Source organism: Aspergillus alliaceus (genome assembly GCF_009176365.1).
Source record: "Aspergillus alliaceus strain CBS 536.65 unplaced genomic scaffold BDW43scaffold_1, whole genome shotgun sequence".
Lineage (NCBI taxonomy): Eukaryota > Fungi > Ascomycota > Eurotiomycetes > Eurotiales > Aspergillaceae > Aspergillus > Aspergillus alliaceus.
In genome coordinates, this window is record NW_022474684.1 from 1222225 (window position 1) to 1235679 (window position 13455).

The 13455-nt window shown below is 47.4% G+C and overlaps 3 protein-coding genes across 3 annotated transcripts; 2 read left to right on the top strand and 1 right to left on the bottom strand.

Annotated features, from left to right (window-relative positions):
* Positions 1 to 286: 286 nt before the first annotated feature.
* On the bottom strand, positions 287 to 1703 carry BDW43DRAFT_317749 (aminotransferase class I/II-fold pyridoxal phosphate-dependent enzyme; the record flags this gene model as incomplete). Its single annotated transcript, XM_032048579.1, has 3 exons — positions 287 to 673; positions 740 to 882; positions 935 to 1703. The coding sequence occupies 3 exons, from the start codon at positions 1701 to 1703 to the stop codon at positions 287 to 289; spliced, it is 1299 nt and encodes a 432-aa protein (XP_031906521.1).
* A 5305-nt stretch (positions 1704 to 7008) lies between these two features.
* On the top strand, positions 7009 to 9172 carry BDW43DRAFT_258881 (putative MFS transporter). The gene is made up of 8 exons (XM_032040029.1): positions 7009 to 7418; positions 7469 to 7580; positions 7651 to 7868; positions 7930 to 7974; positions 8023 to 8365; positions 8416 to 8478; positions 8533 to 8737; positions 8791 to 9172. The coding sequence occupies exons 1-8, from the start codon at positions 7200 to 7202 to the stop codon at positions 9140 to 9142; spliced, it is 1557 nt and encodes a 518-aa protein (XP_031906522.1). The 5' UTR covers positions 7009 to 7199; the 3' UTR covers positions 9143 to 9172.
* A 1591-nt stretch (positions 9173 to 10763) lies between these two features.
* Positions 10764 to 12820, top strand: BDW43DRAFT_10086 (carotenoid oxygenase family protein). Its single transcript, XM_032037745.1, has 2 exons — positions 10764 to 11092; positions 11148 to 12820. The coding sequence occupies exons 1-2, from the start codon at positions 11027 to 11029 to the stop codon at positions 12744 to 12746; spliced, it is 1665 nt and encodes a 554-aa protein (XP_031906523.1). The 5' UTR covers positions 10764 to 11026; the 3' UTR covers positions 12747 to 12820.
* The last annotated feature ends 635 nt before the right edge of the window (positions 12821 to 13455 follow it).

Consider the following 13455-nt stretch of genomic DNA (forward strand, 5'->3'; position numbering starts at 1 on the left):
GGAATGAGATCTATGTGCTTTGATTTGAGAGCGTACTCATCCATTTTGGCACTCGAGAGTGCTACAAAAGGATGGAGAGTAAGATCAAAGCGTAGAAGCAAAGAGAGAAAAGGAAAAGTAGAAGGCAATACAGACAGACTCGGAGAGAAAGGAACAAAAAACCAAGTGAAAGAAACATTTTTCTGTACAAACAACTAACCAATTTTTGACTCGACGTCACGGACGCAGTTCATCCTGTTGACCTCTGTGCAATTTGTTAACTTCTATACAAGCACCGCATTTTCCCTCATAGGTGTAGCTTGATTGTAGCTGGAGAGAGGGGCGGAGCATACTGTTCCGCCCATTCCATGATCGACTTCACCAATGCTTCGATCTGTTCCTCGGTATTGTCAACATGCATCATGACACGAACCCGCTCCTTTGCCATAGGAACAACTGGATATCGCACGCCATGGGTGTGGAGTCCACGATCTCGCAGCCATTTCTCAAGTTTATGGCTGTGGCCGGGCCGTGTGATGACGGGGATGATAGGAACGAGGAACGAAGCGCCTTTGGCAACTTGCTCAGTGGTGGGGATGCTCAGTACGCCGGATCTTCGGACATGTTCCCACTGGGGATGGTGGAAAAGAAGATCGTAAAAGTGGTAAACTCGAGATTGGAGTTGCTTTCGACGCTAACCACGGAGGAACTTGGTTAGTCTAGGGGACGCTCTAGATTGTCTTCCAATCTCAATACTTACCCAGTTACCCTCTTCGCCGCTCATGACAGTAGCTGCAGCCTTGATGGTGGCAAAGAAAGTGAAGGCCGGAGCCGTGGTGAACATGAAATTGCGCGCATAGCTGACCAGATAATTCTTGATAAGGCGATCGCAGAGGACAATAGCTATGATTGGTCACTGGGAGTTTGGTACATGATTGAGGATTCAGGAACCTACCACCACCCGCTCCTACAGCCTTGCCATAGGTATGCAACCTGACCGCAAACTCCTTCTCTAGGCCCAGGTGGCACGCCAGTCCGGACCCATTGGGCCCAATGATACCATGGGAGTGAGCCTCGTCCAGAATCATGATAAGGTTACCTTTCGGCAAGGCCCGCTTCGCTTCCTTGACAATCTCAGCCACAGGCGCCACGTCCCCGTCCATGCTGTAGATCGATTCAATCGTAACGAAGACAGTGTTGAGCCCATCCGCAATTGCTGGCTCCAGAAGTTTGACTTCTTCAAGAACATCATACAAGGATTGCGGGTCATTGTGCGCGAACGGTCTGATCATGTGTGCTTTCGAGGACCGCATGCCATCCCGTGTGCTGGCGTGGATCTTTGCATCGTGGATAATGGCATCTCCGGTCTGCGGAAGAGTGGCATGGATCGCAACGTTGCCCTCATAACCCGAGGGAAAGATCAAGCCATCCTCTGCATTATAGTAATGGGCCAGATCCCGTTCAAGTTCATCGATATACTGTGTGGTTCCGCCGAGAAGACGGCTGCCACCCGTTCCGATGGCAAAGTTGGGATTTCTTGCCAACTCCCTGAGGAACTCTTCCCTGGTTGCGGAACTCCCGCCGAGAGAGAGGGTGTTATTCGAGCCGAAGTCAATGCAACCAACCTCGTCCGCTGGAGCTGTCAGCTTGAAGATTTGCCCTTTCTGACGGTGGGGGTCTAGAGCCGCTTCGAGGTTCTGACGGTATGTAGTTGGAAGGACCATTGCGGATTCTCTGATATGATATGTCTCTAATTGGCAAGAGATCGTCTTGAGATGGAAAGAATGGCTATAAACAGAACTGGAATGAGAAATAGAATCAGAGTCAAACAGGCAATAGACATGCACACGGCCACACTTTATACCTACGCTCGCAGAACGCCACAGCTGAGACCGGCTTTTGGCCCCCGGAGGCCTTTTGTTGTACAAGATTCAGTCGCAGTTGGATACACTTTCCAGTGACCAATCTGAAAACAAAGAACCATGTCCCTCAGATAACGGCTCAGAGGAACTATGGCTCAGAGGGTCAATCCCTGCCTTGCTAGGGGCACAACGTCCAACGCCATTGCCACACGGTTTGGGTCAATCGAACAGTCCAGGTGAATGAGGTCAAACTTTAGTCCGGACTTGTACCCCAATGGAAATGGACTTAAATCCCGGTACAAAGGGTCCACCGGTGTCGGTACATACCTCCCAAACGCATTAGCCAAACCTTTTCCACTAATTCCATGACGCATTCGTCCAAGCCAGGCCATGACAAACTTGGTCGGACCGAATTCGAAGTGAGGAACATTGGCAAGTCGAACCTTTTTGTGGAAGTTGCACCGTCTTTGTCCCCACCAAGCAAGGAGCCTGTAACTCTATCACATTGGCCAACTTGAAAAGCAAGCACAGTTCGTCTCAACTTCCTCGTATGGAAGTTACTCAATCATTATGTGAAGCCAAATGTCCACCGTGAACAATGTGCACAGAGCACAGCATGGACCTCAGGACTAAACCGGATGGTGTTGAAGCAACATGACAGTCATTATTGGTTTGCCGTAAATTGCATACTGGTAGCGTATGACGGTGAGAGAACATTGTGCTCCATAAACTATGGAATTTGGTACTCGGTGCTGCATGTCGACAGTCCTGTACTGACCTTCGGATACGGCGTTAACCGACATGCAGATTGCCATAGCTATGGCTGAACCATTGTCCTAAAGCCCAGTCCCGTCCTGTCCGGGGTGCGTTGGAAAAGGCGTCTCCACCTGGTCCCCTGGTACGGTGACATATACAACTTCAGGGAGTGGCTCTCTCGGCCATCGTTAATGTGGCCACCGAGGAAAATGGAAGACAGACAGGAGACAGGTTCCCCCCTCGTTGGCGTCGGCCTCTCTGAGGCCCAGACACTGTCTCCTGGAATAATTTGTCCACTAGAAAGGCTTCCCCTCGTCCTGTCCTAGTATCGCCTCTACTCCATTTAGTCAGTCAAAGTAAGTAGCGTGAGGTCCGACCAACTCCGGTGTCACTCACTGGCTCGCTCGGCCGAAGTGACGGACGTATCTCGATTCAAATCCAAGTAGCACCAAACGGCGCTTTCCCGACGGGTTTTTTTAGGCTTAGACGTAAAAATCACCAACCGGAAAAAGTATATAAAGAAGGAAGCATAATTCAAACTAGATAGTACCAATGGGTGGTTCAGCTGAGTGACCATAGCAACAGTAAGAAGGGATCGAGTCCGTCGTATGAGAAGGATCCATAATCCAGCATTATGATTGCTTGGTAACCCGTGAAGCAATCGCCAATAAAATCAATGAACTGCGTTCCATATAAGACTTATGTCTGCTGATCCTAGATAACTCCCCCCTCTAATCTAGTTGGACGAACTTGGGTCTGGATAACTGCGATGTACTAGCTACTACTGCGTAAAAGTCATCAGGGCTGGAGCTTGTCGGCCTCTAGAAGCTCCTGATACAGGATTTTCCAGAATACGTAAGGGTTAGTAATTTGCTATGTAGTCCATTGAACCTGGCGAAGTCGGTTGACCGATTCTTACGAGGCAATTTCTCCAAGACACGCACAGAGAGGAAGAGAGAGACAGAAGAAACCCTTCTTAAATGACCTCTCCGGGACTTCTGAGGAAAACGAATACTATGAACATAAAGTCTATAATTTATCAAGCTGATTATATTCCAAAGTTTATTCCGACCAGAGTTCATGCCATGCTGGATGCCAGGGCTTCTCCATGTGTGAAAAGGGTTCGCTGTGAAATCTCAAGAGGCTCGACCGTCACCACTGGCTCACTGCTCGTCGTAACTGCGCCTCAAGGATACTTTGTCAAAGCTTCCCTGGAAGTAGTAACCATGTATACTGAAAGAGAGCCCCTGGTTATCACCAAGTGATTTGGAAAACGCCTTAGTTTGTGACCCGTCGGGAAGAAAGCGCCCCAAGGTTGCGACCGCATCTAGTTGATCAAGCAAGTTTCTCGCACCACAACGTATATCCCGGCCCTTATGGGCTTAACTTAAGGGGCTTTAGTTCAGAACTAAGAATGAGAGGATGGTATCTCTCTGGAATACTCATCCAGTTGTTAAGCTTCCCACCGTCCAGGTTTAAGACTGGGTGGTAACACACCCGAACCGTTACCACTTATACCAGCCGTTGAGACTTTGGAAAGCAAGACAATAGGAAGCAAGCAATCCAGTCTCTGACGAGCATCCTACTCATTGAGAATCTTTCCAAGTGATAAAAAAAACCACCGTCATGGGCTCCCTAGGATCTGGGTTTTGGAGAACAGGCGCACGAACAGACTTCTTGCCCTAACCTATAAGGAATGAGAAGAGTAGTAGTACTGACTCGCTACAATACCTGTGAACCTAATTTCAGCTTAATACCTGCATTATCACAAATGATTCAATACATTCGTTTGACTACTAGAGCCGTCTACCTAGCATCCTGTGGAAATGTGATCGCACAGACTCCTTGACAATACACGGCTGACCTTGAACAGAAAAGGCAGTCAGTGGAACCACGCCATCATACATGACATGCATGAAAGACCAATGCAGCTTACTGGCCTAAAAATATGTTGCTTCACTTGATACCTAGCTTCCCGCCAGAAATGTCACTCGGTCACATTTCCAACCTCACTAGACTATGGCGTAATGTAGGTCAGACCGCCGGTTAGCCTTTGCATGCACAGAAGCAAATCATGGCGCCTCGTTTTATATATACATGACGTGTACTACAATTTGAAATGCTAAAAGTGGAAGGACATAATATGAATGACACATGGTCCTTTTCTTAAGTAACCATATAAATTACATAACATTAGAACGGAATTGGATGTCAGCGGCGATATCAGACATGCCACACCCAGGAAGGCAAGCTCTCACATTGATAGAAATCTGTCTTGCCTTGGAAGATGGTAACCTATATCAAACACGTCTCGACCAGTACTTACCGGGTATGCTCAAATGGTTTTTGGTGGCATTGATGGAGGGCGCCTTTGGCCAACATTACCAAACCCAATATGTACTGTACAAATCTTGTACTTTGAATTCTTAGTCTTCCTCTGCACCTCCTTTATGGATGGCTTATATGGGATCCGGGGCTGATGAAACCTACTTACGTCAAGTGTGCACACTATATGACGAAAAAGGCTTTCTGTTGATGTTAATTCTCGGCATTGCATCATAATATCCTTGACGCTAAATCTCGACGCTGAGCAAGGTACCAAGAATTTACACGCGCTCTACACTCACTTGGTGAAGCTTTATATATATACTTCTATCTCGTTAACATGTAAAGGAAAGTCAAGGATTAAGGAAAACAGAAATATGACATTTGGGGAGGGGGGAGCTGCAAGCTAGAGGGTAATGAACTATACATCGAGCTGTCTCCTAAATCCTTTAGTCTGACTGAGATATCAAATTACAATGGTGAAGGCTAAATATACGTTCACGTCAAATGTTTATTGTGTCGTTGTTTCTATGCTATACCGTAGACTGGACTCATACGAAAGAGACATGTATCTCCTTACCTAGAGACTCGAGGTACACATAAGGCCGAATGATTCAGAAAAACGACTCCTAAACGTTAGACACCCATCACTGGAGATTCTACATAACCTATAAAGCGCCTGGGATGGCCACTCTTCGTTCATCATACGAAAAGCAGACTCGTTCCCAGACGCGGTCAGCATGCTCTTCATGAAGTCTGAGTAGTTGGCATATACAATATCCTCGAATATTGTCTCGTTGATAGCTGTGCTATATGTACCGATATAACTTCGCAAGCCCACACACACACTTCCTGCCAGTGGTTGCGGAGACGCATGTCATTATTGTAAAAGAACACCAAACACAACTTTTATGTGCTTACACTCCGCCCAATAGGCATCGCTAAAAACTTCTCATTCAGGCACGATCTTCGTTGGGGCTTTTTTTGGAAATATTACTTAGTTCCCCCGTGTAGAAGCGGAATGCCTTCATAGCTGTAGCGGAGCACTCATCAAGTACTTAGTATCGGCTCCACAACAAAACACAGGGCACTCTGCACAGGCAAGACTGATGTAATTAAATAAATAACCCCTCGGCATTTATCTCCTGGAAAAGATTGAGATTCACAATAGTCTCTTGCACGTATCTCCGAAGTATAGTTGTTAAAACGGGTATTGCATTGTGGACCAGCACCCACCACCACAGTGCTCGACTTCTAGTAGTTGTTATAATTAATAAGAGACGGACCTGCTTTCACCATCATTGAGATCGTCAAAGTATGATTTCATGTACAGCCCTATATGGCTACCATCTGCCCTCTTCTTTCGATAGGCAGTGTGGGACTCCGAAGCCGTATTATATTAAGACCACGGAAACGATATATGATAGAGTTACGCACTCAAACGTCAAACGATAGATGGGTGAAAATGCCACGTGGAAGATGCTCCAAGATCGCTGGTATTATGCACGTGGTTCTGGAACGTGAACCGGTGGAGGACTCGGGTTTTATCGGCTGTGAGTGCCCACTGGGTTTGGCTCCATAGTCTATATTAGACTCACCCGTAGGTTAGAAGCCAATGTGGCGGCTTCTCAAGGTGGCGATTGATTCCCTGAAGCCTCTCACGCCACATTGATATACAATAGTAATGTCTTGATTCTATAGTTGGACATATTATGCTATCATAGAAAGGTGTAGTGTCGACTGGATCGAAATATTGGTTGGTCTCTTGCATCATGAAGTCGCAGAGTACCACTGAACTCGACGAGACACTGAAAATTTCTGCGCCAGAATGAGAAACGGCCGGGGGATCCAAGAGGAATGTCGACTCCCCACTATCGGCTTTGTTTATTTGGCTCCTCGGACACATTCCGTCCTCTCAATCTTATCAATCAGCGAATTCTGTCTTAAGTCTTAGGGTCTCCGCCAATCAATATCTCCACTTTCCACACTAAATAAACCCAGAAATTGCTCTGAATTGTTGCGGCTAACTACTATTTGCTGTTGTGTTGAGTTGACTCAATTATCACACCGAGAGAATTTCCACCTGGTTGTAGCTACTTGGTAGACCCGCTGAAATCTAATCAGATAAACGGACTTTAGCCGTTCGCTGCCACGTCGCATTCCTGGTTGCTAAATAAATATACTCGTCATGCCCTCTCTCCCTCCTACATTCCTTTTGAGCGCAATAGAATCTAACGGGGACACCCAAACTAGCGGGAGCTAGTCTTGTTTAACAGCATGGAGGCTCCAGACAAGCCTATCGCTGTAGCGACGGTCGGCGAGCCTGTTAAGCCTTCGTCACCTGTTTCAGACCAGCAAACCGATAGCAACGAAGATGGGAAACGGCCACCACCCTTGATGGCCAAGTTGATTGCCGTCTTGCTTATTTCCTGTATCAGTTTTGGTTCCTCATGGAGCTCCGGCGTTACGGGTGCGATGAAAAGTACTATTAAAAAGGTATATAACACCCAACAACATGAATATGACCTGTACTAATTCCAATACAGAAAATGCACATCTCCAACACCCAATTCTCCCTTCTTGAAGCCAGCGAAGACTTCATGGTCACTCTACTCATGCTGGGCAGCGGAATCGTGACGGACCGAGTGGGAGGCGCCGGTTAGTAGGGCTGCGTTTGACGCGTGATATGAGCACAAACTAATTTTTTTTTTTTTGCTTTGCCGCTTAGAGATGATCATTTACGGGAATGTCGTCTATACAGTTGGATCTATACTAGTCGCTGCCGCGACCACGGTCCGATCATTCAATTTTATGATCGGAGGGAGAGTCATTCTGGCTCTGGGCGATATCGCGACACAGGTTGCGCAATATAAAATGTTCTCTTCGTGGTTCCCTCCTAGCAATGGATTTGCATCTACGCTTGGGCTTGAACTCGCCATGCGGAAGGTATGGGCTCTCATTGCAAATTTTTCCCCCGGACGAGATGGACTTGAACTGATTCACGCAGATTGGTGGTTTTGTCGGTAAATCGACAGCCAATCCGATTGCTAAAGTAAGCTCCCTCCTTCAAAATCATTGAAAGCTCTACTAACGGATTAAGAACACCGGCAATTTCGCTTGGGTATATTGGACGTCAGTCTTTATGAACCTATTCACCAACGCTGCAACGGTTGTTTTCTGGCTCTACAGTCGCTATTGCAATCGTCACTATCAGGGCCGACAAGACAAGGCGACCCGCGAAGTCCTGACTGAGAAGAACAACAAGTTCGAGCTCAAGAAAGTCTTCCAATTGCCATGGATGTTCTGGTGTATTTTGGCGTTTTCGCTGTTTCAAACGAGCGCTGCACTGGTCTTCAGTCAGAATGCGACGGAACTCGCCGAGAAACGATTCAACGTTGACTCGATTAAAGCTGGCTGGTACAGTGCCTTGTCTCAGTACTCAGGTGAGTAATATCTTCCTAACATTAGATACCCTGGTGCTGATTGTATGCAGGATTTTTCCTAGTGCCTTGCTTGGGTGCCTTCATCGACATCCTCGGAAATCGAGCTACTATTCGTAAGTATAGATATGGACCCTATGCTGTAGTTCAAGAGGCTTATTGCGATCTAGTGTGCATTTGCGGAACTGGCATGCTCCTATGTATGGTATTAGTGAACTTCGCCTCATCTACAGCAGGTACTGGCGCCGCGTTTGGTATCTATGCCATTGCATCTGCTTTGGGACCAACCACGATTATCGACGGAATCCGTACCTCACTATGGCACCAGTCCGTATTTGGATCTGCGTACGCAATTAAAGTGACCATGAACAACGCGTATGTTTGATATATTCCCTATCAACAATTCAGGAGACTGACCAGGCTGGTAGGATGAATATTATCATTCGGATCATTACAGGAGCCCTCCAAGACGCAGATAATGATTCGTATCGTCGGGCGGTGCGAGTATACCTATTCCTAGCAGCGTGCAGCGTGGTGGTGGGGTTGGCTATATTCATTGGGGCTATGTTGACTGATGAGCTGGGTCTGTTACAGTGGACTCGGAAGAAGAGGCTCACTTATGGCCCTGAGGTTATCGACAGCATGCGGGAACGCAGCTTAGTGACAAACAAACGGCGCAGCTGGTGGATCTCTCTATGCTGTTTCGGTGCTCTCATACTTCTTGTATTGGGAAGTTGGACGGCGTATATTTGGGGAGCTGTTACGGGACATAACTCGTAGTTTAGATTTTGGATACCCAGCTAATAAAAGTATGTGTTTTGTGTCAAACTGCTCAAATCAAGACTGTAGGTGAAGGAAGGAAAATCAGTACTACTACTACACCTGAGAGATAGTACGGTATGATGAATGCCTCAGGCCGGTCCCCAACCCCCAAATGGCAAGTTCGTATCGAGCGTCCAATCACAGAAGGGGAATCCTGGATAGAGTTTCGGATGGGGAGGAACTCCGCCGGTGCATGCGCGAAGATCTTCCGATCTCGACTATCATTCCCATACTTCTTACTATGATCTACTAATCTCAAAATCACTTCCATCTTCTTTGCCATATCTCGCCTACCTCGGTTGTCCTTAATTTGACTAACTCCCAACGACTCCACGGAATTAATTGTCATCTTAATTTCTTCCCAACTCCTAGGGTTTCGCGCTTTTAGTTGCGGGGTCCCCCTCATGAAGTATCCTTCCTGCGCAAATATATCTCAAAACAGTGTCATCTCACAACTCGCCTATTGAGTTCCTTGTAACGCGATTTCGGTTACAACTGGAGAATATCTACCAATTAAGAATCTGAAGCAAACCCGCTAGGATGCAGGAGTCGGCAAATGTGGAGCACAGAAACCTAAAAGGAGTATGGTCCTGTCATTTTTGCTTCTCGGATTTCCAGCGATACGACCATCTTAAACGTCATATAGCTACGCGTAGGTGAAGTCAATTTTGCCTGTTGCTAGAGGGCGGGGGCGAAGAAAAGGGAAAGATAAGCTAATTGAACTAGACACATCAGAAAGGCCCTATCAGTGCGAATTTTGTGGCTCTCCGTATAAACGAGGGTATGTTCTTGGCTCTCGCTGCATTTAGGGCTTTTAGGTAAACTCTAGCGACGCTGACAGAAAGCACCGCACAGGGATGCCTTGCGGCGCCATTGGAAGTCGTGCTCGACTCGCATACAGTCCGGACAAGGTATACCAGAACCGCGCCAGGGTGGCAAGGAAAAGCATGCGTGTGATGGCTGTGCGAAAGCCAAAAAATCCTGCAGTGGAAAGTTACCATGCTCCGAATGTTGCACCCGCGGCCGAATATGCACGTACCAGCGTCTCAACCAGAACGAGGACATGGCCCTCCAGAATGGACCCGGTGAATCAGCCCAGGGACAAAGTCGACCTAGTGAGAATCATGCTTCAAATCACTCAACCTGGGATCTTGGGATTCAAACGTTCTATCCAGGTAGAGCCGCTTGGTTTGAAGCCTACGGCCGCATATCTAGCGCAGAAAGACTGCCGCCTATGCCTAACACCGGCAGATAATGATAACATACACCCTATGCTAAGCCATGCTCGAGTGGCCCAAGGGGATAAAGCCGCTTAGATCCGACGCAGACGTGGCAAAAAGACAAAGGCTGACTCGCCGAGGTACATCGGTTAGATATGCATACAAAGAAGTTTCGTACATCCTTTGTAATTCTTTTAAAATTGTCTGCCTACTCTGATTGTCATCATGCGGATGGATCCCCCTTGTTCGGGGGAATTTTTTATGTTTAATCATCATGATGCCATGTGCACGCTCGACGAATGATGTCTTTGCCAATGTAATACTGCTTATCGTGGATGTCTGTGCTCCCAAATCATCCACGGGAGCATCAAGTGTGGGTGTGATCATCATGCCTCCGCACCCAAGGCCGGACGGAGTACCTCCACCGCTGCCCTATGGGCCAACAACACTTTCCCACTGCATCTATCGGTTGGAATACCTTCTCTAGCTTGACCTTATTGTATAAATAAGGGTCTCGGTTTACCTATAACTTACCCATCAGATTTCTTCGTTATACCTAGTTCACTACTATCATTCTTTTATACTGATCATATCGAAACAAAGGTCCTACTTGGAACGAAAGATGACTATCGCAACTAGTGTGACAGACTCCCAGGTTCATTTTAACAACTGGCCTAATGATCGAGGCGTAAGTAGCAGTCAAGATGTTTCATTTTACGTATACTTATACTGGCCATCGGCAGTTTAATGCAAACTATGAAGAAAGGTCTCCGGTCGAGCTCACAGTTACCGGTCACATTCCCGCCTACGCTGCTGGAGTGCTCTACCGCACGGGGCCAGGCAAATTTCAGGTAGACAGGGAGAATGGGGCCACATTCCAAGTGTCGCACTGGTTCGATGGGTTCAGCGAAACCCATCGATTCCGCCTTGTGGCTCCTGATAGCGCTCACTCGTTTATGCGAGTCTTCTATAACTCCCGCTTCTCAACTGACCACTTGATTGAACAAGCGAGAAAAACCGGCTGTCTGGGGCAACTTAGCTTCGGCCAAAAGTGCGATCCTTGCAAGACAGTGTTCCAGAAAGCTCAAAGCGAGTTTAGTCCTGATCCTTCCTCAGCCAATATCGGCGTGACCCTCTCTATCAATATGCCGGGGTTGGATGAAGTCAATCCTCAAGATCAAGGAAACAACAGGCGCTGGACCGGCTCATCTGGGATTAAGTCTTTGTATGCAAAGACAGACTCAGCGTTTTACAAGGAGCTCGACCCTGAGACTCTTGAACCTATCGGCCTGGCCTCGCAGAAGGGACTACATCCGGACTTGGACGGGCATCTCTCAGCATCCCATGCACGCTCCGATCCCACAACAGGGGACGTCTATAATTTCAATCTCGCTTTTGGCCCACCTTCAACATATCGTGTCTTCCATGTGTCTGCGTCGACCGGAAGAACGACTGTGCTGGCCACGTTTGAGGGAACGCCAGCATATCTTCATTCTCTCTTTCTGTCGAAGGATTATGTTGTCCTGTGCGTCTGGAACGCTCATATTAATCCCGCGGAATTCAAGCACGGCAGCTTTCTGGAGGCTATCCAGCCATTCGATGCATCTAAATCTACCAAGTGGTATGTGGTGGATCGTACTAATGGACAAGGACTCATAGCAACATACGAGAGCCCCCCGTTTTTCTGCTTTCATACAACCAATGCTTGGCAGGAGTCCTCGCTCAGTGACTCTGATGGAGTAGATATTGTAGCAGAGTTTGTCAAATATGATAACATCGACACGCTACACTCCCTGTACTACGAGAATCTTCTCTCGTCATCATCTAAAGTGAAAGCACTCGGCCAGACAAAGAGAGATACCTGCCGCTCGGAGTTTGCTCGTTTCCGCCTCCCAGCTATCCCAGCAAGCCCGACTACCGAAATCAAGACTGTGATAACTGAGCAGACGTCATGCAAAACCTTTTCGCCCGAATTGCCAACTATTAACCCAAAGTTCGTTACACAAAAGCATCGGTACACGTACGGCGTAACTGACCATGGCGAATCAGTCTTCGACGGAATAATGAAATTCGACAGTGAGACAAAGGAGACTATTCTTTGGAGCCATCACGCCCAGTCTCCTGGAGAAGCGATCTTTATTCCTCGTCCAGGGGCCTCCGAAGAAGACGATGGGGTCCTCCTGAGTGTAGTACTGGATGGATACACTGGAAAGAGCTACCTGCTTTGCCTTTATGCTCATACTTTGGAGGAACTGGGCAGAGCACACGTGAGCGGACCGGTTGGATTTGGGTTTCATGGTCAGCATGTTCCCTCTCATGGAGTGCCGACTGGCGACTATTAATCTACGTTCCCTTTGTCTTTATCTCGGGGAAGGGATTATATCTCTCCTTCCTTTTTTCTTAAATATGATTATCCGTGTCTATGTAATGAATTTCGAGTAGTGAAATTGTTATTTGTGCAGTCAGTCACATTGGTAAACGCAATACCATGCCCTATATACAAATATCCTATATTCGATCAGTTATGCGATAGATATTGACACTAATGGTCCTAATGGCCCCAAAAGCAGAGGCCATAGGCCTGAAAATCAATGAGCAAAGCCTCCGATGGCCCAACGACGAAAGTCGCAACGCCATCGTGAACTCTTTTTTCTCCGACCCCCTCTCCCTTCAATTCACAAGTAGTATCCTCAAACAACTGGCCGGCAATTGTGATATTCCTTTACCAATAGTGGTCATAGCCATATCAGCAGTCAATTGATTGGCAGTGACCGAAGGCGCCGGAATACCGCTCAACTAAACTCAATCTTCCGTCGGACTCCAACTGTGAAGAAGTTGGAATTATAGAGCAGGGCGCGTAGTGGCTTCTCATTGCTATCGAAAATCACACATGCAGCATATGTATCATCGCCGGTATCTAGTTGGGAGATACGCGAGGCGCCAGTGAGGGCAAGTGCGGCTGTGTAGGCGCCGCAAAAGGGTGCCTTTAGAGAGCCATTCAACCACCAGCACTATTGGCCTACAAGGGAAAGGCCAGTAGCTGCTCTCTCC

What these genes read in the sequence shown, in the direction of transcription:
- BDW43DRAFT_258881 (XM_032040029.1), top strand. Translation starts at nt 7,200, where the DNA reads ATGGAGGCTCCAGACAAGCCTATCGCTGTAGCGACGGTCGGCGAGCCT. An exon ending in GGACCGAGTGGGAGGCGCCG is followed by an intron (nt 7,581 to 7,650) that starts GTTAGTAGGGCT and finishes TTTGCCGCTTAG; the next exon opens with AGATGATCATTTACGGGAAT. An exon ending in TGCCTTGTCTCAGTACTCAG is followed by an intron (nt 8,366 to 8,415) that starts GTGAGTAATATC and finishes GATTGTATGCAG; the next exon opens with GATTTTTCCTAGTGCCTTGC.
- BDW43DRAFT_10086 (XM_032037745.1), top strand. Translation starts at nt 11,027, where the DNA reads ATGACTATCGCAACTAGTGTGACAGACTCCCAGGTTCATTTTAACAAC. An exon ending in ACTGGCCTAATGATCGAGGC is followed by an intron (nt 11,093 to 11,147) that starts GTAAGTAGCAGT and finishes GGCCATCGGCAG; the next exon opens with TTTAATGCAAACTATGAAGA.